The following is a 26,184-nucleotide window of genomic DNA, read 5'->3' as shown; positions in this document are numbered from 1 at the left end:
TAATCCTCGAGTACCTTTAAGCATATCCCAAACTCTCTACTTTTCAGCAATCATTCCCACTGTAAATATTATATAAGGAGCACTTCTAAACTGTTTCTTCCTGAACTAAGCTTTTAAAAGTAGTACCTCTTCACCTCTATTCTCCATATCTGATCTCTATTGTTTTCTTCAGTCCAGTTTCATTATAAGAAACAGTGTGGTGGTGGTTCCTAGCTGTTTGGTGATTTTGGCTCTTAAATTTAGTCCTTTTATTTCTTCCCGATGAAGGCTTTTGTTCTGGGGTAAATCTTAGTCTATTGAGTCCCTCTATATCCATGTTTCTTTCTCTTTTTTCTTCCCTGCTTTATTAGCTCTGGAGACTCTGTGACTCATACCTGTCAATACTCCCTGGAGGTTTTTGGCGAGATGCCCTGTGTTTCTGTACCAAGGTTTCTTTCCAGTGAGACAGTGTGAAGAAGCACCTGAGGGCAGGGGGAGCCATAAAGCCCTTAGTTTCTTAGCAAGATGACTGGTTTTAATTCTGAAACTATTAACTCTGCTTTTTTCCATTCCTTTTCTCAGTCTGTTTTTCTCTCTGTATAATAGATGAGTTTCAGGATTTATAAGACTGAAAATAAAGTAATTTTTGGAATAATTCACTTAAAAATGTAAAGTATGTGTATGAAGACTTTATTTTGACTCAATTAATGATAGATTGTCTGCTTCAGGGATTTTTTTACACTTAATGGGCAAATCATATTTCCCCCATTTGGCCTTTCTAAGAAGCACTTGAATTATATGTTCATTTAATTTATGTGAAGTCAGCTATTCTCATTCAGCAAGGATAGACACAAAGAAAGAGAGATAACACATAGACAAGACAGAGATGAAAGAAAACCCTTCATCAGTAGAAGCAGCACTAATATATTGCAATGCTTGAATGTTGCACTTGCTGAGAGATGATATGTCAACAACTTCCTAAAGGAATTTCAAGGGTACTTTTTAGCTTCATGAGATTTTTACCTGCTCTCTTAGTCCATTTGGGCTGTTATAACAAAATATCACAGAATGAGTAGCTTATAAACAACAGAAATTTGTTTCTCACAGTTCTGGAAGCTGGAAGTTTAAAATCAGGGTGGCCAGCATGGTGGCTTTAGGGTTCTCTGCTGGATTGCACACTTCATGTAGCCTCACATGATGGAAGGGGCACTAATCCCATTCATGAGGGCCCCACCCGTAAGACCTAACTGGCCTCTTAAAGTCTCCACCTACAAATACCATCAACTTTGGTGGTTAGGATTTCAATATATGAGGGGGACACAAACATTCAGACTACAGCACCTGTTCAGGATAGGCCCCAACTCTATATAGGATGTAGGTCCTCTGCACTTCATTGGCATCAGTGGAGCCTTAGGCACATATGTGTCCTCTATTTCTCCATTCAGGCTGCTCACTATGTGTTTTGCAAGAATAAAGGTCATTTGTTGAATGTCTACAAGTTACCATGCACTTTACATATATGCATACACCATTGCTTGCCTTGTAATGTAACTTATTTGTTCCATTTCCCCCTAATAAAATTGAAACTTAAAGATATTTAGTAACTTGCTCAATGTCACATGGAGCAAAATTCTTGCTCAATTGGCATGTTTCAAATTCACATATCATCATTTTCAGGTCCAGCAGGATAAAGTGCAAGTTTTTTAGTGTGGCATGCAAGAATCTTCACAAATTCCCATTTCCTGAACCTCCACCTTTATTACCTCCTATTGCTACATCCCTGACATTATCTACTGCTGAGAAATAATCATCTTATTTTCCCATACCATGCTGTCCCTTTCTGTCTGCATGGTATGCCTCATTCTGCATGGGTAACTGCCACAAGTCCTTTTGGGTTTAAGACACTAAAGATGCAATTAGAGTGATTAGGAAAACACTCAGTTCTGTCACTTTCTAGTTGTGTGCCTTTGGGCAAGTTATTTAATTTCCCCATGTCTCAGCTTCCCTGTTTGTAAACAGTGATAAAAGCACACTACAGAATTGTTGAGAGGATTAAATGAGTTAAAATATGCAAGTGTGTGGAACAGTGAGTGGTATAGGGTAACGCATTATGCAAGTGTTTACTCTTACTAGATTTGCCTCAGACATAACCTCCTCCAGGAAGCTTTCCTTGATTCCCTCTCTTCTCTCTACCAAACTAGGTTTTGTGCTTCTTTTATAATCAACTACAATATTAACTTGTTTTAGAATTATCTCTATAGATGTCTGTCTCTAACATTATATATGAGTTCCTTGAGGTCAGAGAAAAACTTATTTTTGAGCAGTCAATATCTAGCATATTAAATGATGCATAATAGGCATTCAAAGATGATTCATAATTAAATAATTATTAATATTATTCAAATAATTATTCATATTCTTCTTCTTAATCTGCTTATTATTATTATTAAATCTAACCTTTATGGGCTACCTACTCTGTGTTAGGCACTATTTTAACTACTTTGCATGCATTCTCTAGTTTAACCTTCATACAAATCCCATGCAGGAAGGTATCATGATTAACTCCATTTTACAGAAGAGAATACAGAGTGATTAAATAATTTGCACAGGGTCAATCACTAGTATACATGAGGATAAGAATTTAAACCAAGTAATCTGATCCAAGAGTCCACATTGTTAGCTACTTTTAGTGGCTGTCTCCAAATGAGTTTAAAGAGAAAAGGGAGGGAAGGAGGGAAAAATGAAAGAAAGGGAGAAAAGAGAACTGAACATCCATAATATTGGCTGATACCACTTGAGTCCTTATGGAATTGCCTTCACTGAGTTATGGATTTATGTTATATTCTTGGCTTTCACAGAAGTCACTATAAAAGCTAGTCATGTGGAATCTACTTCTCCATTTGATGTGAAAAATTATTTGTGAGTTTTACCCATTATATCATTTAATTCTTCTGCATAATATTCCACATAGGAAAAAACACTTCCAAGTTTGTTTCTGGTAAAACCTTAATATCTCTTGAGGAACTAGCCTGTTTCCTTTTGTCTGATGATTAACGTTGTGTAAGTAGCTTTGCTTTGGCTGCTGGAAAACTTAGAGCTAGACTTTATGCTTAGTCACATAAATTGTACTGGTCTTCTGATTGGAATGGTTGGCTTTTCTCCTTTGACCATCTTTCCATTATAAACTTTATTCTTATATAATTGTATTATGTTGATCTCTTCTGACAGCTGGATATTATTATTATTTTTAGAAAGAGGTGGATATAGTGCAATTAAATGCAGTGAGGTAAATATCTGTATGAGATGATGATTTCCACTCTGTCAACTGTGGCTTGATGTCATGTGGAACAGTACATACAATATCCAATATACTCTTTGTAACCATCTTAATAATAATTTGATGATAGCAATCTTTTGCAGATGAGGATCAGAGAGTTTCAGGACTTTGCCCCAAATCACAAAACTAATTAATAAGTTGCAGAGTCCAGGGAGAAATCGAGAATTTTCAACCCTATTTTGCTGCCATGGTGGCCATTATTTCTGGTCTCTTGAGGGCCATATCAAAAGTAACTATGCTTCCTACAACACATTAAAAAGTCACTGTTAGAACTGGTTTGCAAGGCAGAAATAGAGACAGATGTAGAGAACAAACATATGGACACCAAGGGGGGAAAGTGGGGAGGTGGGTGGTGGTGGTGGGATGAATTGGGAGATTGGGATTGACATGTATACACTAATATGTATAAAATAGATAAGTAATAAGAACCTGCTGTATACAAAAATAAATAAAATTAAATTTAAAAAAAAGAAATGGGGTACTAGGATCAATGGGACAATATTATGACTTAGTATAATGATATTTAAGCTCTTAAACAATTTAAATATATTAGTTAACTAATTTAACTCCTACTTTTGGCTTTTTAAAAATTATTTTTGTATTGAGATATGATTGGCATATAATATTATGTAAGTTTGAAGTGTACAAGGTTTTGGTTTGATACATTTACATATTGCAATATGATTCTACTTTTAGCTTTCACAATTAAATTTATATTTCCTCCATCACAAAAGTTGTGAATGTCCTTTATAAAAAATATAGAAATCCAGTAAGGTAGAAAGAAGAGAGAAAATAATTACTCAAAGCTTACCATTTAGGGTAAACGGGTGTTACGTTTAACATTTTAAGATTTTTTTCTATGTATAATTATTTTTTAAACTTTTCTTGGTTTTGATCATACTATTTTCTACTCTCATTTCCTCCTTAAATACCATAGATATTTCTCCATGTGATTATCAGCACTTTGCAATAGAATTTCAAATAGCTGCAGACTAATTAGAAATGTAATTCATGATAATTCCCTTAACATTTCCTCTATTGTTGAGCTTGTCTTTAATATTACTCATAATGTTGCAGTAACTGTCTTGGTGCATGTAATTTTTTGTATTTAAGTTATTGTATTAGGTCAAATTAGCAAAGATCTAATTACTTTACCAAAAGTGTGGTGGTGTGATGTGGTAGACAAAGCGTGGGCTTGGTGCTAGAGAGACTTGGACTGGAATTCTGTTTCTGCTTCTCTCTAGCCCTGTGGCTTGGACACATTACTTAACTCACAGATCCTTTGGGTTTACATTTATAAAATGGGGATACTCATATCTGCTTCACTGTGTTGTTTTAAATATTACATGAAATAATGTACGTAAAGCTCTTAAATAGCTTGTAAGGTTTTGATGCTTATTATTGAATCATTCTCCAGATGGTTGCTCCAAGTTACCTTCTTATAAGTAAAGTATGAAAAATTCCCATTTCATCACAGTTTTCTTAGCATTTTTTTTTTTTTTTTTCACAGTGATTCAGTAGATAGAAGGAGTGTCTTGTTATTTTTCAAGTCCTGCTGCTTTGCTTCTCGGAGAGAATGAGTATGTTCTCATAGACTGGTTGCCATGTTGATTGGGGTCACTTACTGACTTAGGAGAATTTTCTCCTCCTCAGAAAAGAAGTTTTATGTATGAAAGTGTTATTATTCTTGGTTTACTTTTTCCTTTATCAGGAAGTTTAAAATGTCTATTCCTTAACATACTTCACAGTTTTTCTTCATGTCTTTCTGTAAAGCCTTTTGATTACAGGATAATTCAAAGACCTAGTTCTTTTCCACATATGACACATTTCATGTCTATGCTTAGTGGGACCTACAGGTGGGATTACAGGTGGGATCTAATGAAATCTTACCTTATTGACTCCAATCTTATTGGCTTACTCAGAGTCATTCACTATCTGCAAGAAATTCTATCTAATACTTTGTGTCTTTAGGTATGGTTCTTTTGTCATGTTTATTTCAGTTTAGTGAATATTTATTGAATGTATACTACTTAACAACCATTGTGTTACTCTCTAGGTCAGGAGTTCCATGGACCCTGAACACTGTGGATGGAAACCAATGTGATCTGTGAACTGGGGTAGGAAAAATAAATCTATCTTTGCCCTAAAAATCTCTTACTAGCTAATCATTAATTCTCCAAGTTGCAAATGTAAAGCAGCTAATTCCAGCAATATTAGCAGTGTCTGTGATTTTTGTCATCATTAGAAATCACAAATATTTTATTATCACATTACAGTTATTGTTGAGGTCTAGAAATGTTACCTTTGTTACCATAGTTGACTTTTGAACAACACAGGACGTTAATCTGAGTATAATTTATAGTCAATCCTCTGCATCTATGGTTCCTCTATATCCAAGGATTCAACCAACCATGGATGGTGTGGTACTGTAGTACTTACTATTGAAAAATATCTGTGTATAAGTGAACCTGAACAGTTAAAACCTGCACTGTTCAAAGATCAACTGTATTTTAAAATTATGTTGATTATTTGATTTACCATGAGATTTTATTTCATAATGTATTACTAAAAAAGAACACACATTACTATATCATAAATGTTTTCTCTAATTATTTCTATGATTGGTTAATATCAAATATGCAAATAATTCCATAATTGTTTTCACTTATGATCTTATAAATTTTGTTTATGCATTTAAAAAGTTTATTCTGAGAAAGTTATTTTCCACAGATTTCATCAGCTTGACAAAGGCATGGCATAGAAATAGGTCCTGAATGGGTGAATAAAGTATTTATAAAAATAAGGTCATCATAACTTAAATTCTTTGGGTTTTCCACATGCCTTCTCTACCTAATACAGATATTCTTTGGGGAATGGTGCTTCTTGAGTATCCTTTACTCTTTCTAACATGACTTTAAAGTCATAAATGTCTATTGAACTCTTACCACATGTGTCAGAGGCTTCACTTTACCTCCATTGTCTCATTTAATTCTTCAGAGCTTGCTATGAGATGGATACTATTATTTCCCTCATTTAACGAATGATGAAACTGAGGCTCAAAGAAATTAAGGAACTTGCCTATTCATGGTGCTGTTGAGTGGAGGAAACTGCTTGGGCAGGTTCTGAGGTCCATGGTTTTAAATGTGGCCTTGTTAAGCCAAGAGTCACTTGACATAGTTAATTTTAATCAGAGGCCACTGAATAACATAACCCCTATCCTATTGCCACAAGAATCCTAAGAATTAATAGGAAAATGACATGCTTCCTTTCTTCATCATGTAGACGAGTTTCTGTGCTGATCATTCTCCATTTTCCCTCCAGATTCTTTTTTGTTTTTCTTTTTGCCCTTCTCATCCCTGTACTCTGCCCCAAAAATCTGACCTCAAGAATGGCGTAATTTGGGCTCCACTTTTCTCTACTTCTAATTGGCTTCTGCTAATGGAAGGCACTGGCGAGAAAATGGAGGAAGAGCTGGGGGAGAGCTACCAATATTTCTATCTCTACTTTCCCCTGCTGGGCCATGTTTTTTACAGTTACTGTGTTCCTTTTTCTATGGTTACATATCCTATGTGGAGGTGTCTTTTCTCTTGCTACAACTTTTTTTGAGTACCAGTAACATTTTTCCCTCCTCTGCCCCTTCAGGTCTCGGTTGATAACAGCTTCCTACTATTGCTAGTCCCTGGGTGCTCCACCATCTCTTGCTAGTTACCTTGACTTTCTTTTCCTCTCAGTAAATAGAGACTTCATTGAACCTTCTCCAATTAATAACCCTTTGAATGGACCATCTGATTTTTACCAGCACCACCACTGATACAGTTTCCTGTTGTAGATGGAATGGCCAAACTTGTCCATAGTTCAAGAAAGGTAAAAGCAGTTTCTCTTCACTAAACATTCACCTTCCTCTGCATGAAGATTTTCATGTTTGACAAAAGTATGTTCTGCATGAAGATTTTCATGTTTGACAAATGTATGTTTTGATGGATGGGCAGTTGGGCAGGGGAGAAGCATCAGTGGAAAGATACTAGACTAAGTCCAAAAACTATGTCTGTTTTTGCTTCTGTCCATCTTCCTAATGTAAACCTGGGCAAATAACTTCTAGAACCTCAGCAAGACTCAACTTCTTTATCACAGCAAAGACAATAAGGATGCCTGTCAGAAGGCTGTATGAGGAACAAATGAGATGATCCAATGAAAAGACTGTATTCTATAAATATATGTATAAAGTGAGGTATTTTAAACTTGACTAATTGCTCACACACTGTGTTCATTAAAAAAAGGTAATAGACATGGGAGCACTACAATAATTGGGCACTTTATAAATGTGATTTAATTCTGTATATTATACATTTCAGAAAACTAGGGGTCTATCATATACATGGGTATCCTTTACTCTTTCTAATGGGATTTTAAAATATAAATGTGTAGTGACCTCTTACCATGTACGTCAGATACTTCACTTTACTTCCATTATCTCAATTAATTCTTCAGAAAATGCTATGAGATTACTGTTACTTCCCTCATTTAGCAAGTGATGAAATTCAGACTCAGGGAACTTGCCTGTTCACAGTGCTCTTGAGTGGAAGAAACTAACTCCAGTGCTAGTAGACTGTCTGGCTTGTATTAACTACTCAGTAAATATTTCAAGAGATAATCACTAAGTGCCTAAGAAATGATACCTAGTCTCAGATATCTATTTTTTTTTGTCTTGCAAAAAAAAAAAAAAAAAAAAGGAAAAGAAAAAGAAAAAAAGCTGACAAACACACACATGTAAAACGAGTTACCTAGACAAGAGAGCACTTGACTCATTCCGACCAGGCAGGAGGAAAGACATGAGAGAATAAGATAGAATGGCAAATGGAAAATGATTTGGTGTGACTCTAACATAGGATGCCTATGAGAGGTGCTGGAAATGGTGCAAGCTCAGGCAAAAGTACTAAGGTGTAAATAGAAACATAGATACAAAATAGGTTTTAGGTCTAGATGGAAATATTGGGTTGACTGCATGTAAGTGAGAGGCAGATGGTATTGACATAATCAGGGAGAGGGTCTCGAAATTTCTGACTCATATTCCTGCATGGCTAGTGGCACTCAACTGATGCAAGGATAAGTTTGGAGGTTGAATGTCATAATATGAGTTCAGACATGTAATAAGAAAAATCATTGGGATACTTAAACAGAGATGTTCTCAAACTTTTTAAAATCTGGATCTAAATGTTAGGAGACAGGTCAGGACCACAGAAATATAATGATATTTCATGAATACTGCAAAGAGTGAGTTATTTTTAAGAGTTGAATTTTTTGAATAGTAAGGATTCATTACTGTAAACACTAAAACTTTAAAAAAGTAATCACTTGGATGATCGAAAATTTTATTTCACTTTTTCTGCCACCTTAAATGATACATCTTGAACCAAATTTATTTTTTTCTTGATGGCTTAGGGTCATCACTATAATCATTTGTCATGATACCATGCTATAATTCAGTGATGCTGTTGGAATAATTGAGATAGATAGAACTGTTTCCCTTTGTTAAACAACTTCAGATCATTGTTGTGCTTTTTTTTTCTTAAGTTTCATTTTTATCATTTCTCTGATTTCTCATTTGCTGTCACCTATCACTTGCTGCAGCTATCAGTGTGTCACCATGAACTGATATACTGTATCCTTTCAAGCACTTGCTCTTCAGCTAACACTAGTTGGGAAACCAGATAATCATGTATACTGGAGCTATATGCAGAGCCTGCCCAGATAGTCTCAGAAGGAAGAACAGAGAACATCTCCCTAAGAGGAAACTACATGAGCCTTAATGAAATAGATTTGGGATACTTCTTGTGACTCTTCAAAGGACTTCTGTGTTTCCTTTTTAGTTCTCAGCTGTGTCTCACAAAGGTAGCATAACCAGAATTTGAGTTCTGGATTAGTAAAATGTTTTTGTATGCATCCCCAAAAGGATAAGATAAACCAATAGTTCAGGACAGTACAGTTTAATGCATAGTTTTAATTCTCAGACATAGAATCTGCTCTGATTTTCATCAATTATATAGGATTAAGTGTTCATACTACTTTTTCAGTCCATTTGCTACAAGAAAACAACGTAGGCTCTAGTTGATTAGCAGGTCTTCGGTGGTGTTTAAGTTGTGTAAGGTCAGTAATTTAAGTTAGAATACTTTGTTAATTTTTTCAAGGTGATTAGATCAACCCCAGTTGATTGAATATTCCAGTGTTTCTGCACGTCTAACCCTCATGTGTTGGTCCATGTGCTTTTGCATTGTTTTCTAGGCAGGTTTTATTGTGCTCCCCTATGCTAACACCCTGGAATGCGTTGCTGTCTCTTTCACTAGTTAAAGTAGTACTTCTCCATTTGTCACCGTATGTCATCACAAATGTTGCTTTGAAGCTCTTTTTCTCTCCCACGTGCACATTTGTTAGCAGTTGCTTGATAGTGTCTACTGGGTTATTTGTCTCCAAGGAATATCATTTTCAGTTTATTTTTCTCTGATATTCATTTAATGACTTGTCACTTTCACTCAAGCTATAATTTCCTGCCAGTTATATTGTAAATTTCTCATGCATCAGTCAGCATGTCTCTTAATGTTCCTCCTGTTATGTCTTGTCTACAGACATTTTCTTCTCCCCATGACCTTTGATTTCCTGAGAGTAGCATCTTGTCTTCTCTCTACTGTATGGCCAGGAATCTATTGCCTATTTTTACTCTGGCAGCTAAAAAGATAGCAAGGTACATACAAGCATACGAAGCAGCTCCCTCCACTCTCACCTTTTGTATCTTTTACTATCTAGACAGACATGCATGCACAGGTAGAATGCCAAGAAAAAATTGGAGTTATGCGGCCAAAACCCAAGGAACTACCAGAAGTGAGGATTGAGGTCTGGAACAGATCCCTCCCTAGAAACTTCAGAGGGAATATGGACCTGCTGACACCTTGATTTATATGTGAAATCTAGAAAAATGGTACAGATGAACCTATTTGTAAGGCAGGAATAGAGACATAAATGTAGAGAACGGATGTGTGGACATGGAGGGGGGACGGGGAGGGTGGGACGAATTGGGAGATTAAGTTCGACATAAATACACTACCATGTGTAAAACAGACAGCTAGTGGGAAGCTGCTGTACAGCACAGGGAGATCAGCTCGGTGCTCTGTGATGACCTAGAAGGGTAGGATGGTGGGGTGGGAGGGAGGTCCAAGAGGGATGGGTATAGTTATACATATTGCTGATTTACTTCATTGTACCGCAGAAACTAGCACAACATTGGAAAGCAATTTTACCCCAATAAAGAAGAAAATAAACTCTAAGAGAATACATTTCTGTTTTTAAGCCAGTCAGTTTGTGGTACTTGTTACAATAGTCTTAGATAATTAATCCCACCCCCATTATCTGACTTTTTTTTTTTAAAGGCATAGATTAAGTCAAAGAAAAATATTTTGGAGAATCTATTTGCCTTGCCCACCTCAAGAGAAAGACACTATATTTTACGTCTTAAAAAATGTAGAAGGGCTTTCCATTCAGTTCAAAGAGCAACTTTCGAAGACAGTGGTTCCCAAACCTGGCTACATACCAGAAACACTTGGGGAAACTTTTAAAAAATGCAGATGTCTAAGTTTTACTTTTTGGAGCTTCAGATTCAGTATGTTTGGGAAAGAACCTGCTTTTCTATTTTGAACAATCTTTCTAGGTAATTTTAATGATTGGGTGAGTATAGGAAGCACTGATCTAAAGGGTTGAGTAATGAAGGATATATTTCAATACCTGGGCATATAATTCTTGGAAAAAGAGATGATCTAATAAACTTTCAAATCCCTTACCTCCAATTTCATTGATTTTAAGATTGAATAAGCTAACCAGAAAACCTCTGCCCTGAACTTCATTCTTGTGAAGCAAAAGAGATAGGGACCTTGGGAGAGAGTGAATGTAATAAACTTCTAGGGGCTTTAACAGCCAAGGAATGAAATTTTGGGGATAGTTGAGTACTTTAGGAAGTCAGTTTTCATTCACAGTTCATTCAGCAGAGTTACAGAAGACCTACAATGAACCAGTTAATATAGACTCAGGCGAAGATGAGATATGCTCCTTTGAGCAGAACTTCTAAAAAGAGAGATGGCTCAAGAAGTAATGACAGCAAGCTTTAAAATGTAATTCTGCAAATAGGACCTCAGGTAGCTACAGAAACCAACATGGCTGCACAAGGAGCCCTCTCATGCATCCAGATTCTAAAAATCATGTGCAAAAGATGGGAGAGGGACACATAAACAAAAATACAAAAGAAGAGCATGGGCCTATGAAAATTGCATTAGAAAAGCTTGAAGTAGCAGAGCAGGTAATATGGTTTCCATTTATACATAAATGAACTAAAATTAAGGAGGTAAAGCATCTTGGTTATATCTTGGAGCTAGCCAAATGGTACTGAGTCCGATTCCTTCATTTCCTCCACTGCTCTGTTGCTCAAAGCTAAAATGTGATGTTCCTTGTGGCATAAACCTAAAGGAGTCAACTGGAGGCTTTTTTGCAGAAAATAACCCCAGAATTGCCACTTCACTTCTTATACATACAGACCTCCTATCCATAAAGGAAAAGGGAGTACTCATAAGTCTTCAAAATAATATTTTTAGCTAAAACCTGCCGTAAGATATTCTCTAAGAGAAAAGGGATATCAATGTCCCTTTTTCTGATGCCCCAAATCAGAATGTGTCACTATGTTTCTGTTTTTTCTAAGTCAATTTTTAAAACCTTCCATATTTTTTTGAATCACTGTAGTAAATTCCCTGATTTTGAAAGGATACTTTAATGTCTTTTAGTCTCAGGGCTCCAGGGTCCAGAGAGGAATCTCTTTTCATGACCAATTAATTACATCCTCTTTCTGTAGAGATACTGTTATAGCTTAGGCTTTTAAAGCTACTCTTAGTTTAGTTTTGATGAAAATGATTGACACCGCAATGAATATAGATTTTTGGCTGTAAATGTCCCAGTCCAGGGCTGTGAAAGACTAGGAGATAGACTTCTAAATCATTAGTTGACTGCTTGATGTATATTGGACAAGATCAAAGAGTTTGGTAATTACCTAATCAATCCTTCCAACAAGTCTTTGAGGTAGGGGGCTAATAGCATTGAACTCATTTTGCCCATGGGAAACTGAGGCATTGGGAGAATGTTTAGTGTTGACTTTTATTCCCGTGTTACAAGCAATTCTGGAAAAAAATACTTGTTTTCTTTCCCACCTTCCATCTCTAGTCTAGAACAGGTTAGTTTCCAACACATAATGGGAATCAGAATGAGGGAGAAAATACTAAACAGTAAGAAGCTAATACAGAACCTGTTGGACTAAGCTTGAACATAGAAATTGATTTTTTTTTTTTTTAGAAAATCCTTCTATCATCATAGATATATTTATAACACTTGCCTAAAACATCAGAACTGACTGACATACTAAACTGTTGAATCATGATCTATTTTGGAAGGGAGAGAGAGCACAGTCAGGATGTCGACAAAAATGCAAGTGGATGTTCTGTTCTATTTGAAAGGAACAGAGGGTCATGACCCATAACTTACAGAGAGTTCTATGCACTTTTGGCCGAATTTAAAGGGCATCAGAAATATATCACGGGATTTCTGGGCAGAGAGCAAAGGAAGGATGTGCACAAAGAGATCTTTCTAAGGAGATGAGTGATCTGAACCCAGTCAAGAGAGTCAAAGGGGACACGTAGGTGAGGATGAAGGATGGTTGTAAGGAACTAGTGAGAGTCCTTAGTGTTTCACTGAATTTCCCTACTTGCATTAGTCAGTTGCAAGTGTGCATAAAAATGCTGTGGCAGGTCTGCTATTCACCACCATCTATTTCAGGTGTCCCTTAGAATCCATGTGGGAGCCCACAGGGACCTTAGAGGTCACTTAGTTAAACACTGCCATTGTACAGATAAAGAAATCAGATACAGGTGAAAAGACTTGCCCAAGGTCACATAACTCATTATTAAGAGCTTATGGACTGGAGCCAAGTGTATTGAGTTCCAAGGTTTTTATTTTGTGTACTCTATATTGTCCCTACTTTTTATCAATTCATTCCTTCATGTGACAAAAAATTTTTCAAGTGATCAATATGATCCAAGCACTCTACTAAGCACTGGAGATTCAAAGAAAAATAAAGCAGCTTCTGCCTTAAGCCACCACAGCCCAGTGGAACAGTCATATTTGTGTTAAGATACAGCCACAAAATGATAAATATCATGAGAGTGACTGTGGGAATAGAGAAGAGGGATGAGTTTAGAATTACACAGAATATTCTTTCTTTATAGGCTTGATTTTCCAAAATTAGTTATTTACATTGGAATTCTAATTCAGATCATCGATCATTTAAGAAAACATAAGCTTAGATTTTTCTTTGCTTATGAATGTGAATCAGAGCCATCATAGTTTCGGAGATTTGATTTTTTTTTTCCAGGCTTCTATTGTGGATTGAATTGTGTCCCTCAAACAAGATATGTTGAAGTCTTAACCCCTAGTACCTCAAAATGTGATTTTTTTTTTTTGGAAGTAAGTTCTTTACAGAGGTAATCAAGTTAAAATGAGGTCCTCAGGATGGACCCTAATCCAATATATGGATTATAAAAAGGGGTGTCCTTATAAAAAGGGGAAATGTGGACATGCACAGAGGGAAGATGATGTGAAGACACACAGGGAGAAAATGGCTGAGTGACTGGAGTGATGTATCTACAAGCCAAGAATGCCAAGGAATGCCAAGGATCCACTAGAATTCCAGGCTTTTTTGATTTTGGAATTCCAGCCTTTAGAAATGTGGGACCATAAATTTCTGTTGTTTAAAGTCACATAGTTTTTTTTTTCTTTGTGACTGCAGCCCTAGGAAACTAGTACAGCTTTCTGGACAGTGATCAAAGAGCAGGATTGATTTCTATTCCTAATACCTTGCTCCAAGACTTAAATAAAAAATAACTGGCAGCTGTGCAGCCACATTTGACCAAGTCATGTGGACTCTTGACTCTAGATCCAGTGCAGTTGGACACTTGCACAGGGTTCTCTAAGGGCTGAATTGGGTTTGGGGACATTCACATCCTCCCACCTCGTTCAAATCACTATTAATATTCCTTCAGTAAGCTTTTAACATTGAGTTCTTAATGTGGTCTCACAACTGTCTCAGGTTCATAAAAATTATAAAGAACTGACCTAGCTAAAAACACAAAAGCTCCTTCAGCTCTCTGGCTTTAGAATGCCGGGCTTTTCACACTGAAATGACTGGGCTGTTTCCATCAAAAACTTCTAACATGGCGATTGTCGTCAAAGTAAGCTGGTATTTTAAAAATGATTTAATGACTACGACTGCAGTACAGGGCATAGTGCTTTTCAAAACCATATAACCATGACTGCAGATGTCATTTCAAAGATATACTCCTCCAATTCATGTAGAAACATCTATGAAAGTTATTAGGCAGCATCCTTGAGAGCTGTGTAATTTTACGTAGAAGAATGCTGCAATGGCTTAAGAACTAAATTGCTAGCAGGTTAGATTAGAAACATCAGCTCTCTATACCTTCTGCAATTGACCCGCTCTGCACCTTACACAATGCACTTCTACTCTCTGAGCTGCCATTTCATGAAGCAGAAAACCTAGGCAATGATACTCATGTCCTCCTTCCTTAGAGTATGGTGAAGCTATAGAAATTTGTGTTTGGGGTGCTTTTGGAACTCAAAAAGTGAAAAAAAAAAAAAACCTGTTGTTTATAATTTTCAAAACTTTCTCATACAGACTTGTTTTTAACTGATGGGGTTGGGGAGTGACACCCCATCCCCCCACATATAGACGTCTTCCTTGAAAAGCCTGTTGCATTCATCCTCATGGATGTCACAAACTCACTGTGGGATATGCTGGTGAGCAATGAGTCACAGTGAGGTCACAAGAATGGACTGGGATCTAAAGCCTTGGTCCCCAGACACAGCTAAAAATTGTGCCCAGCCAGTCCTAGATCTGGGAGACTCAAGCCTCATGTTGCTATAAGACCTGGTCATGTGACACAGTAGAATCTGAATATCAGTGTTAATACCATGGGCCATCAGTAGGAATACAAAAGCACAACTGGGAATACAATACTATTGAAGGTCTTCTTGGATGTATTACACAACTACACAGAAGATAGCCCAATTAGAAATTTCTTAAAGGGGAATTGCTTACCTGTGTTACATATAGTGAGCATCCAAATCTTGATTTCCATCTTCAGGTAGAGCTCATCCTTTCCAGGTATATATCTATTTATATCTATAGATAATAATATTTAGATAGGCATGTTAACTTGAGATTTCATTAAGAAAAAGCTTTATTGAGAATGACTGAACCCATCCCTATGGTAGGGAATTGTATGCAGTTTATTCCATACACACACAATGAGCCATGCAGGGTGGTTCCAAGTGTTCTCATGTCAGTGTCTAACTCTTCTTGACTAACAGACCGGTGACACTGTTTACCCAGTGTAAGCAAGACTATCACCTCTCTTCTGTCCTTATCCAGTCTACATCCTTTTGTGGGCATTCTAAGCCATCTTTGCCTTGTGCTTCCTGCTACGGGGCACGGTTTCTCATTTCAGTTCTCTTGGTACTAATTTCTGAAGCTTCTAGACATTTTTATTTAAGTCTGCCAGATGCTGCAGCTCTCTGCCTCTTTAAACAGAGTGCACTGAGACCAGGTTCTCCGGGGACAGTTGGAGTCTTTTGGTAGGAATACTATTTTCTCTGAGCTTAGCAGCATTAAAATGGGGGCAATTAAAAATTACGGTGGAATTATTTGTTTCTGATGCTGGCCATTTGACAGTACCATGCCACTCCCTAGGCAGCACTATTATACTCTCACTCTATACCCCTAACAGCTCAGGGACATGACTGTTATAGCTCAATTCTGTGTTGTATTATAGTTCCTTTCCTAATAAACCTCTTCTATTTTCTTTCCTTCCTCTCTTTTTCTCTTTCTCCTTCTCTTTTTCCCTTTAATTCTCACTGAGCATTTAGTACATGCTAAACACTCTACTAAACACCAGGCATACAAAGATAAAATAACCATATTTATTGCATCCTACTCCAAGCTCACAATCTAGTGAAGGTGATAGTCAAGTAGACAAAAAGCTGTAAAAGAGTGTGGCACATGCTGAATGAGGTAAATTACCATGGAGGTAATATTGTTGGGGAATCAGGGATCTTTCATGGAGAAGATGTTACCTGAAATGAACCTTGAAGGGAAAGTACATTTTTCATCAGAGAGAAGGTGTTAGGTAGAATAAGAACAAATTACAAGTGTATCTTTGTATGTGATATGCTACCTACTGCTACTTTTCAGTCCAAGCCATCATCAGTAATAGTTATGGCAGGTGATTGTACACTGTGTATATTCCATGTAAAAAAAAAATTCTTTAAATATCTACTTTAAATTTTCTTGCCTCCAGGGTACTCACTCCCAATTTTTTGTCTCTTTTTCATATGATGGTTTGTCTTCCCTCTTCCCTTCCATACCCCACAAGTACACGAACATTCTCACTCTGCTCTCTGTGAACATGTTCAAGTTTGTCATCAGCCTTTGTCCGAGAATGTCTGTGAAGCAAAGAGAAGAATAATTCTACTTGCTAGCCTACACGGGACACACAAGCCTTCTTCTGCAGCAGTCTCCAGATAAACACTAATGGATCCTTCAGGTCAATGCAATCTGTTTTGCCAGACAGTAGATGGATAGGTCCATGGGCTGTTACTAGACAAAACTGTAAGAATATATCCTGCAATATTGCTGCATTTTGCTTGCTGCTACAAAATGGTCTCCAGCTCTCCACTTCTTAAATGTTTTCAGTTACTTAAGTCTAGAATGCAGAAGGTGGGGTCACTGTTAAGGGTCTCCATAGTTCATCATAATTATAGTTCTTATATTGGTTTTAAAATTCTTTTTGTTCCAAATAGAGTATAACACAATTAAATATCTCACTTTGGGTCTTGGAAGAAATTCAAGCAGGCATCATTTGGCGAGATGCCTCAGACCATTACAAACTTTACTATAGCAACTAATTCAATGTAATTCAATAAATATTTGAAGATCTATTATATGGATAGACACTGTGCTAGGCTCTGAGGAAAGAGGGTTGTAAAGATGAATGAGGCATGGTCCCAACCTGCAAGGAGCTTATAATGCAGTGGCTAAAATAAATATTCACAGAGCAAATCATATCAGATATACATAAAGAGCTTTCTATGGGAAACAAGGAGGCAGAAACATTACTACATTTACTTAGTAAATGTGTACAGGAATCAACAAAATTACACCTTTTGAACTGAGAACATTCTAGAAGACTAATACTCATTTACAATTCCAGTAATCTCTGGATATATTTGCCTGAAAAAGGAGAATTTGAACCCTGACTTGACCACTTACTGCATTGCCTAACACAAATTGTTCAACCATTCTTTGCCTTAGTTTTGTTTTACTTTTGGTCTACATTTTTAATATGAAATAATAATAACCTCATAGGTTATTGAAAGGATTAAGTAGGATATATAGGGGAAAAGTGCTTTGACAATGATACAGAAATTAACAGTTTCTAATTGTTAGTATTTTTTTGGTTAACCTCCATGAGTGAAATAAGAAGCATCTTCTTATAGAATAATATATATAATCTACTTTAGTTAATAGATACAATTCATTAGAATTGCAGTTCTAACCTGAACCAGTGCCTTCTCCATTACTTGCCTAATAGTAGAACAGTGGCTGAGCCTGGGTTGTCTAGTTCTTGGCTTTTAGTGGTGTGATACAAAAGCAATCAGTTGTATTCCTGAGATTTCCTGGGATGTTTGTGAGTTTAGCTGTATTGTTTGGAAAGCATTAGTGTGAAAGGACAAATTATACCCTGGTACTAGATAAATTTATTTTACGTAGCATCTTCCAGAGCTCTACAAATTGCTTCACACTGAGAAATGGAACACCATGTTCTCAATCACTAGTTGAGGTACCCAGGCAGGTCTTTATTCACTTCTTATTCTGTAGGCTAAACCAGAGCTCTTTTTATTCTCTCCATGACGATCATCAGAAACAAAGGCCTTTAGTAACTTCATTGAAGATTTGTAATTCTCTGAATTGTGCACATATTACTGAAGCTTCCTTGCTTTCCAAAGTGAGCCTGTGGTATTGCTGTGGAGTCTCAATTATCTCCCCTTGCTATAGGACAGAGATGCCAGGTAAGATTTCATTGCTTCTTGCTACTTCTCAGACAAATGAAGAACCAGCAGAGCAAAAAAGGAATATCAAACTCATTAATGGGCTTTGAGGGTCACCAACTGAAGTACTACCTAAATCAGTTGGAGGACGAAGAGGCTGAATTATAAGAAATGGGATGACATGCTGACGAGTCCTATCTCCATGAAAACAGATGATTCTGTAGGTTTCTGAACAGATGGACATTCATCTTATATTTTGCTGAGGCTATTGGCAAGTGACTCTGGCTGAACAGCTTAAAATAAAGGTGAAAAATCATTCTGATTCAGTAAAATCTCTGCACAGACCTTTCTTCGTCTTCTCCAAAGAATCACTTTGTGAAAATACAGAGTATCAGTCCCTTGGGTCTTGGACCACTGAGAGTCTGGCATAAACCAGGAGGACCCCTGATCCCAGGAAATAATACCTACCTGTGAATACCTGGCCTGTGTTTAGTATTTTTTAGTTTTATGCTTGTGGAATTAAAATCAGCATTGTGGGAATTCCCATTCTTCTGTCTTCACACCCACACAAACCAGTAGTTTTTCTCCTCTCCACAAGTGGATAGTTCCAGTTAAAAGAGATAATTTGGTGCCCTCCAGTGGCTCAGCCTGACAGCCTTTCTCTTGACCTCTCAAGCTCTTTTATGCTTGTGGGAAGGGTGCAACTCAGTACATCTTTGGAGGACTTCTTGGTTGCTTACATGTAACCACCACTCTTAGGAGAGGACTCCAGCATCCCCTTAATACTGTGTAATTCTCAGAGGAGAAGGAGTTGGAGAACAAAGACAAACTTCCCAGGCTTTCCTTTGTACAAAGAACTAAAAACAATGAAAATCAAGCATTAAAAAAAAATCCCAGTCCTAGCACCATCACTTTTAATTATATGGTCTTATAAAAGCTACTTATCCTTTTGGCCCACATGTATTCTCTATGGAGTAAAGGGTGGGGCTAGATGATCTTTTCCACTCAGTGATTCTGAAATCCTATGGAAGGGAAAAATGTTTCTAGATTACTTTTACTCTTTAACACTTGATAGAATGGCTTTTCTGATTTTGACAACTTGATTTACTTTAAGAGTTTAGAAAAGAAGTTGCAATAAAATGCCCACATAAGGCATGCATGGTGTAAGTGAGTATGCATCTAACATATCCAAAGATTCTTGTTGCTCCTGCACTTTAAGATGATTAGATAGTACCTTGAAAAGTCATCCAGAGAAAACATTCTAACTTCTTTGTTTGCTGAGAATGGAGAACATATAATTGCATTCCTGCAGCACTAAGTTAGTGCTTGGTCCATTGTGATCAATAGAACACTAAACTAATAAACAAACGAATTGGGGAAAAAAGGAATATTTGTCTTAACTCCTGTAATGCATAAGTAGAGAAAGCAACAATATTTATGATATAAGGAGCAAGAAAAAAATCCACCTAGGTCTTAAATTATCATTTTTCTTTCTTTCCCTGACCCCTAACTCAATTTGAATCTTACCATCAGAGAGAAATTTATCCCTTAGGATAACAGCAGTCTATTTCCAGCGATCCTCTTTATAGAAGCAGCTGTCTGGGAAGAATAATGAAATCAGTAGTTTTTCTCCTCTCCACAAGTTACCCACTATGGCGGGTAGCAGAAGCTCAATAAAAGATTGTTGAATAAATAAAGGAATGTATCAGGTATTATTAGTCATGAGCAAGCAGCTCTGTTTGGAACAATGTCTGTGGGGACATTGGTTAGGTAGAAGAATACACTTTTATGCTAGACTTCTGCTTCATAATACAGTAGCTACTAACCACATGTGGCTATTGAACACTTGAAGTATGGCTAGTTCAAATCGAGATGGCTAGTCCAAATTAAGATGTGCTCTAAGAATAAAGTACACACTGGGTTTTGAAGACCAGGTTGTAACAATTGTAAGAAGTGATTGGATTCTGAGTATATGTTGAAGTTGGCACCCACACGATTTCCTGACAGATTGAATGTGGGGTTTGAGATGTAGGAGTCAAGAATGGACTTTAAGGATAGATTTTGCTATTAATTGAGGTGAGCGAGTGTACTCCAGAGAGTCAGGCTGGAGGATGTTAAATGATTCCTCAAAGGTTACCCTGGTAAGACATCAAGGAATAGAGTTCTCCAGGATGAATAGGAACTCAGAGATCTGCTGTTTTACCTTTTTATTTTATAGATGAAGAATTTGAGGTCTAGTGAAGAGGAGTGACTTGATCAATGTCACACAGCAAATGAAGAACAGAGTTTCTAAAGTAGATTCCCTGAGGATAGGCTAGTTATTCTTTTCTTGTCATTATGCTACCCCTATAAAAATTAAAATGAAACAAGGTTTAACTATGTTTTTAAATACATGAAGGAAAGAAGAATCACTAAAGACACTTTTAGGGAGAACCTTAAAAATCTGCATGTAAAGCAAATGCCAGACTCTTGGTTGTTAGTACTAGCTAGGTAATTGGCTACCCCACTTGATATTGGTATGAATGAATACTCCCTCTTCAACACTTAAAGGAGAACAATGGTAACTATCTCTTGGGAGAAAAAGTCTTCATAAAGAGTCACAAATTTCTGGAATTCCCTGGTGGTCCAGTGATTAGGAGTCTGCACTTCCACCATAGGGGGGGCACCAGTTGGTTCCCTGGTCACGGAGAACTAAGATTCTGCAAGCTGTGCAGCGCAGCCAGAAAAAAAAAAAAAAAAAAAAAAACAGTAACAAAAAATTTCATCCTTAGCCCTAAAATCTTTCATGGTTTACATCAAAGCAAGGGAGACAGAAAAATATAATAGATCATGGACTACAAAGCCATATTTTAAAAATCCAGAATGAGAGCTCAGTATATATTAAAGTGGTTGAGATTATATATCTGCTTGAATGTGAGACCGAGATGTGTGGTTGTCTCTTCATCTGATCCTTATCCCCATTTATTTTTTCATAAAAAAGTTGAACCAGTATGGTATTTAGTGTTTTGTTTGTTTGTTTGTTTGTAATGGACTTTTGGCATCAGTCAGCTATTGCTACAATTATGCTGCATAACAAACCACCTGAAAGATTCAGTGGCCTACTGTGTAATAAAGAATTTGGCTAGCCTTTGTCCCCAGTTCCTAGGAGGTAGACTCTAAAGCCTTGCAATCCTCTGAGTGATAGGAGTGGCTTTGTTAGTCATGGTAGGTCCTGGTAGTTTATGCTAACCCAGGATGGGGGCTGGTCATGCCAAAAAGACCAGCCTCATGATTACAGGGTTGGGGAAGCCATGTGATACCAGCCGGACCTCTGGAGAGAGGAGAGAGACTGGAGAGTGAGCCACATAGGCAATGATTTAGTCAGTCATGACTATGTGAACACCAAAGTTTGCCTGAGCTCCCCTGGTTGACAATGTTCTGAGTATTGTCAAATGTCAGTGTGCCAGGAGGGCAATGCATTCCAGCTCTATGGGGAGAGAGGACAAGGAAAGTTTCATGTTTGGAAACGTCCCAGACCTTGCCCTATACATCAATCCCTTTGGCTGGTTCTGATTTGAATCCTTTTCTATAATCAAACTGTAATCATAAGTATAGTGCTTTCTTGAGTTTTATGAGGAATCTTGACAAATTATTGAACCTGAGGCAGTAGTGGGGACCCCCAAATTTATAACAGGTTGACCAGAAATGATCCTCAAACATGTGACTGGTGTCTAACATGAAGGCAGTCTTAGGGAGGATTGTGCCCTTAACCTGTGAAGTTTGGCTTAACTATAGGTAATTGGTGTTAGAAGTCATGACACTTACAGATATAAACATTTTCATTTCTTGTCAATTATGCATCTGAGGGTCAGCTGGCACAGCTCTGTTTTAGACTGTGGATTGTTCAGATCCAAGTGGCAGGTCTGACCCACGTACCTCATTCTGGATTTCAGGCTGAAGAGCAGTGAATACCTACAGTATGTTCTCCTCGTGGTGATGACAAAAGCACAAAAGAATAAACCCAACTGCATAATCACATTTTAAACATTAACTCATATCACGTCTAATAACACTTCATTGGTCTAAACAATGTGGACAATCCAAACGTTAGTGGGTGGGGTATACAATCAAGCCTATGATGAGGCCATGGCAAGGGTGTGGATGTGTCATTCTGCTATGAGGAGAATGATGAATTGAAACCATTGTTTGATATTCCATACATTTACTGAGGATGTCATAGTGAGAGGAAGCCTGCATTGCATACTCAGAGCAAATGCTCTCCAATGCTGCGTCATCTGATAGCTCTGATCTCAAGTTTACCGTCTCCCAAGGCACTGCACATGTCTCTTCTTAGGAGTTCCCTCCCACAGTGCTCAGTATCTCATTTGCTGCCCTGAGAAACTCTCTTCTTATTTTAAATATGCATATTCCAAAATAACAACAACAACAAAAACTCAAAGCCCTAGTGCCAACAGAACTCATCTTTCTTTAGATGCAGTTTTGTGATCATTTTGTAGCTGTTGTTGGCTACCAATTGTTATCCATATGATCTCAAGCAAGTATATAACATTCCTATGCCTTGGTTTTCTTATCTGCAAAATGGACATAATATTACCTGCCTCACAGGATTGAAGTGACAATCCAATGAAATAGTACATTTAAACTCTTAGAACAATGACTGAAACAGTCATTGTTTACTTATTATTATTCTTAATAATAAAAAAGGAAAGCTTCCATAGAACTTATGTGTTAGACATTCTTCTAAGACCTTTACATGCATGAATTCATTTAATCTTAAAAATAACACTATGAGAAAGGTATTTTGCAGTTTGGCTTTTCTTCCTCATTTTACACAGCATGAAACTGAAACCCAGGGAAATTTAGTGATTGGCTTAAGTCACGTAGTCTGTAGGAGGCAGAGACGGAATTTGAACTCAAGCAGTTAGGTACCTGTATCCACACTCTTAACCTTCATACACTATGATGTCATCTCGAGAGCCCAATGAATGTTGTTGTCGCTGTTGTTTTTATTTGAGTATGACTTTTAGATCTTGCCGCTGCATGAAGAGTCTTATGAAAGATGTTCTTTCAAGCACATTCAGTGATATTCATAAGAATACCTTAGATAAATACAATTTTTTCCCATCTTTTTGCATTTATTTATTTCCACTTGGTTATAAGCAGGGTTTCATGCCTTTGAATATAAAAACATACAATATGACAGGAAAAACAAAGAACTTTGGCTTAGAAAGGGACTACATTTTTCATTTAGTAACAAATTTAACTAAAGTTCTTCCATGGCCTCTCAAAGGGGGATGAGTGTGATGTCTTGGAATATGCTATCAATGACACAGCAGCACAAAAACAGTGGCAAGTAGTGATTGAACTTTTCTTATAGTGTCTCTCAACCAAACCCTCCAGCAAAGTGCCAAACACAGTATTGTATGAACAATTCTGTGAGAGGCTAAATCATAGCTGAGTGTTGTGCAGCCTCGTAACCCAGATTGAAGCATCTAGCAGCAATTTTTCTCAAGTTCCAAGTGTAATTATAAAGTAGTATGATTTATTTTTTAATAAGGACATTGGAATTGTACATCCAAATGAGTGCTATCATTCCAAGTCATCACCTTGGGAGGCTGTGAATCTGTGCTAATGATGCAACTGTGGCTCAAAACTGTTTCTGAAAATACGCATTCAGTGCCAGCTTAAGGAATCAAACAAAGTCCATGGTTTCAATTTTTTATAGCCCTAAATTGCAACATTCAATTTTGTCCCATCATCTGACCCACAACACTCAACTCACCCAAAGATTTATAAAATATCTTTGGCTGTTTCAAAATATAAAGGCATCCTTAAAGAAGGTAGATTTGCTGCCAATAAAGATGATCAAAATAACTTGATTGGAATTTCAAGGTGCCAATATATAACATCCCTATTTTCCATTGCTGAATTTGGAAGCAGCTAAGAGACAGATGTAGGAGTTCCATAGTTAGAGAGCAACTTACCACATTAACAGTGTTAATGCTCATTGCAACATATGACTTGAGACCTCTGGAAATGTGTTGCCTTGGTGATCTATCAACCCTGGTATGAGACAGAGTGATCCACCCAATCCGTGACTGATGGGGCAGAAGCAGATGTCTGATGCAGGGGCGGGCTCCTCACCCATGGTGACCAGAACTGTATGCACATCTTGGGCTGCCCTGCAGGAATGGAGGGAGGAGAGAGAAGTATAGGAAGACAGTCCCCAGGGCCTCCAGGTTTGTATTAGATTCATTACAGCTAAATGAGAAACATGGGCCAATAAATGGCACCTAACAAACAAGGAACTCAGCCCTGCTCCTAGGAGACACTGCACTGAGGTAAGCAGCCAGCACTTTGATGTTGATGTTGATGTTACCTCATGGAAACATGAGGCCAAGGGAAAGGAGGGGAACCCCTAAATAATATCCCTAAGACTGTAAATGCAGTCTTATGCAGTGAGAAAATACTCCAGTTCTAGAATGAATACAGACACTCTCAAGGTGACCATTCTAAAGGGAATAAATGTATCTGGTTGAAGAGTTTAGCATTTTAGTAAAGTGATCATTGCAATGGCTTTATACAATCTATTTAAAATTAAAATCTAATACATTGTACATGTATACCATAGGTATGAAAGAAAGTCATGTGCAAAGCTTGCAAGTTAATTGGGCTGCAGTTTTGCAGGACCTAAAATGATACTCCAGCAGTGAGGGGTTCTGATCACTGGAAAAGAGTCTCATGTGTTCATCCTCAGACATTAACTGGGCTAATCACATCAGGGCACAAGACCATGACTCTAGAATGTGTCAGAAATACACAGAGAGATTCCCTAGTCTGGTAAAATCAATGCTTGCAGACCAAAAAATGTTTGTTTTTACCCCCATGGACAAGGTTATTGCACATGATGTAATTATTTATGAACATTCAAAATACAATGATTAAGTAAAGGTACAAAGAGAGGAAGAAAAAATGTGAAATTATGAGAGAAGGCACCATTTCTCTTGTATAAAAGTTTTTAATGCATCCCAAATGGATAAACACATTTGATAACTCCAGCAAATATTTATCTATACCAATATACAGTAAACAGAAAAATGTAATTCTTGAATTGCGTATTGTTTAATAAAACTATAAAATTAAGTACATGGTATATGTGTTCTAAATTGACTTCTGGCAGTTTATGTAAGATATCTCCTAGTGTTAACAAATATTATAGTGTTTCTGAGTATTTGAAGACCGGTTTACTGATCACCTTCTAACTATTTCCAGTCCCTACGTCCAACCCGTTTCCCTCTATTTTTACCCCCATTCTACTGTTTCCATCTAATCACACCTATATGAGCTCCTTTCCCCTTCTAATTTCGTCATTTACAGGCAGGTATGGTGTTGTACTCTTTAGGTTATATAAACCTGACTCAGAAACAGGTACTTCTTTTAGTGAGATTATAATCTAGAAAGGGAAAAAAGAATAAATTCCTCTGACCTAAGCAGAGTGTAGTCAATACTATGGACCAAAACAGAAAATGTACGTTAGAAATTCAGAGATGAAAGTGGTTATTTCTATCTGGCAATATCAAGGAGGATTTCATGGAAGAAGTAACGTTGAAGCCAGATCTTGAATGAGTAAGGCCTGAGCACGAAGCAGTGGGGAGAGGGAGGCA

General features: G+C 37.2%; 1 protein-coding gene across 1 annotated transcript in view; it reads left to right on the top strand.

Annotated features, from left to right (window-relative positions):
- The window catches only part of LOC131758188 (cytosolic beta-glucosidase-like), a 561,551-nt gene that overhangs the window by 395,493 nt on the left and 139,874 nt on the right, over positions 1 to 26,184 (top strand). Inside the window, 1 exon segment of the mRNA XM_067036251.1 lies at positions 5,373 to 5,433. Within this exon segment, the coding sequence (XP_066892352.1) occupies positions 5,373 to 5,420 (48 nt within the window). The 3' untranslated portion in view covers positions 5,421 to 5,433.

The sequence above is a fragment of the Kogia breviceps genome, chromosome 6, assembly GCF_026419965.1.
Source record: "Kogia breviceps isolate mKogBre1 chromosome 6, mKogBre1 haplotype 1, whole genome shotgun sequence".
NCBI classification, from domain to species: Eukaryota; Metazoa; Chordata; class Mammalia; order Artiodactyla; family Physeteridae; genus Kogia; species Kogia breviceps.
The sequence above is the reverse complement of the archived record's forward strand: the minus strand, read 5'-3'. Positions and strand labels throughout refer to the sequence as shown.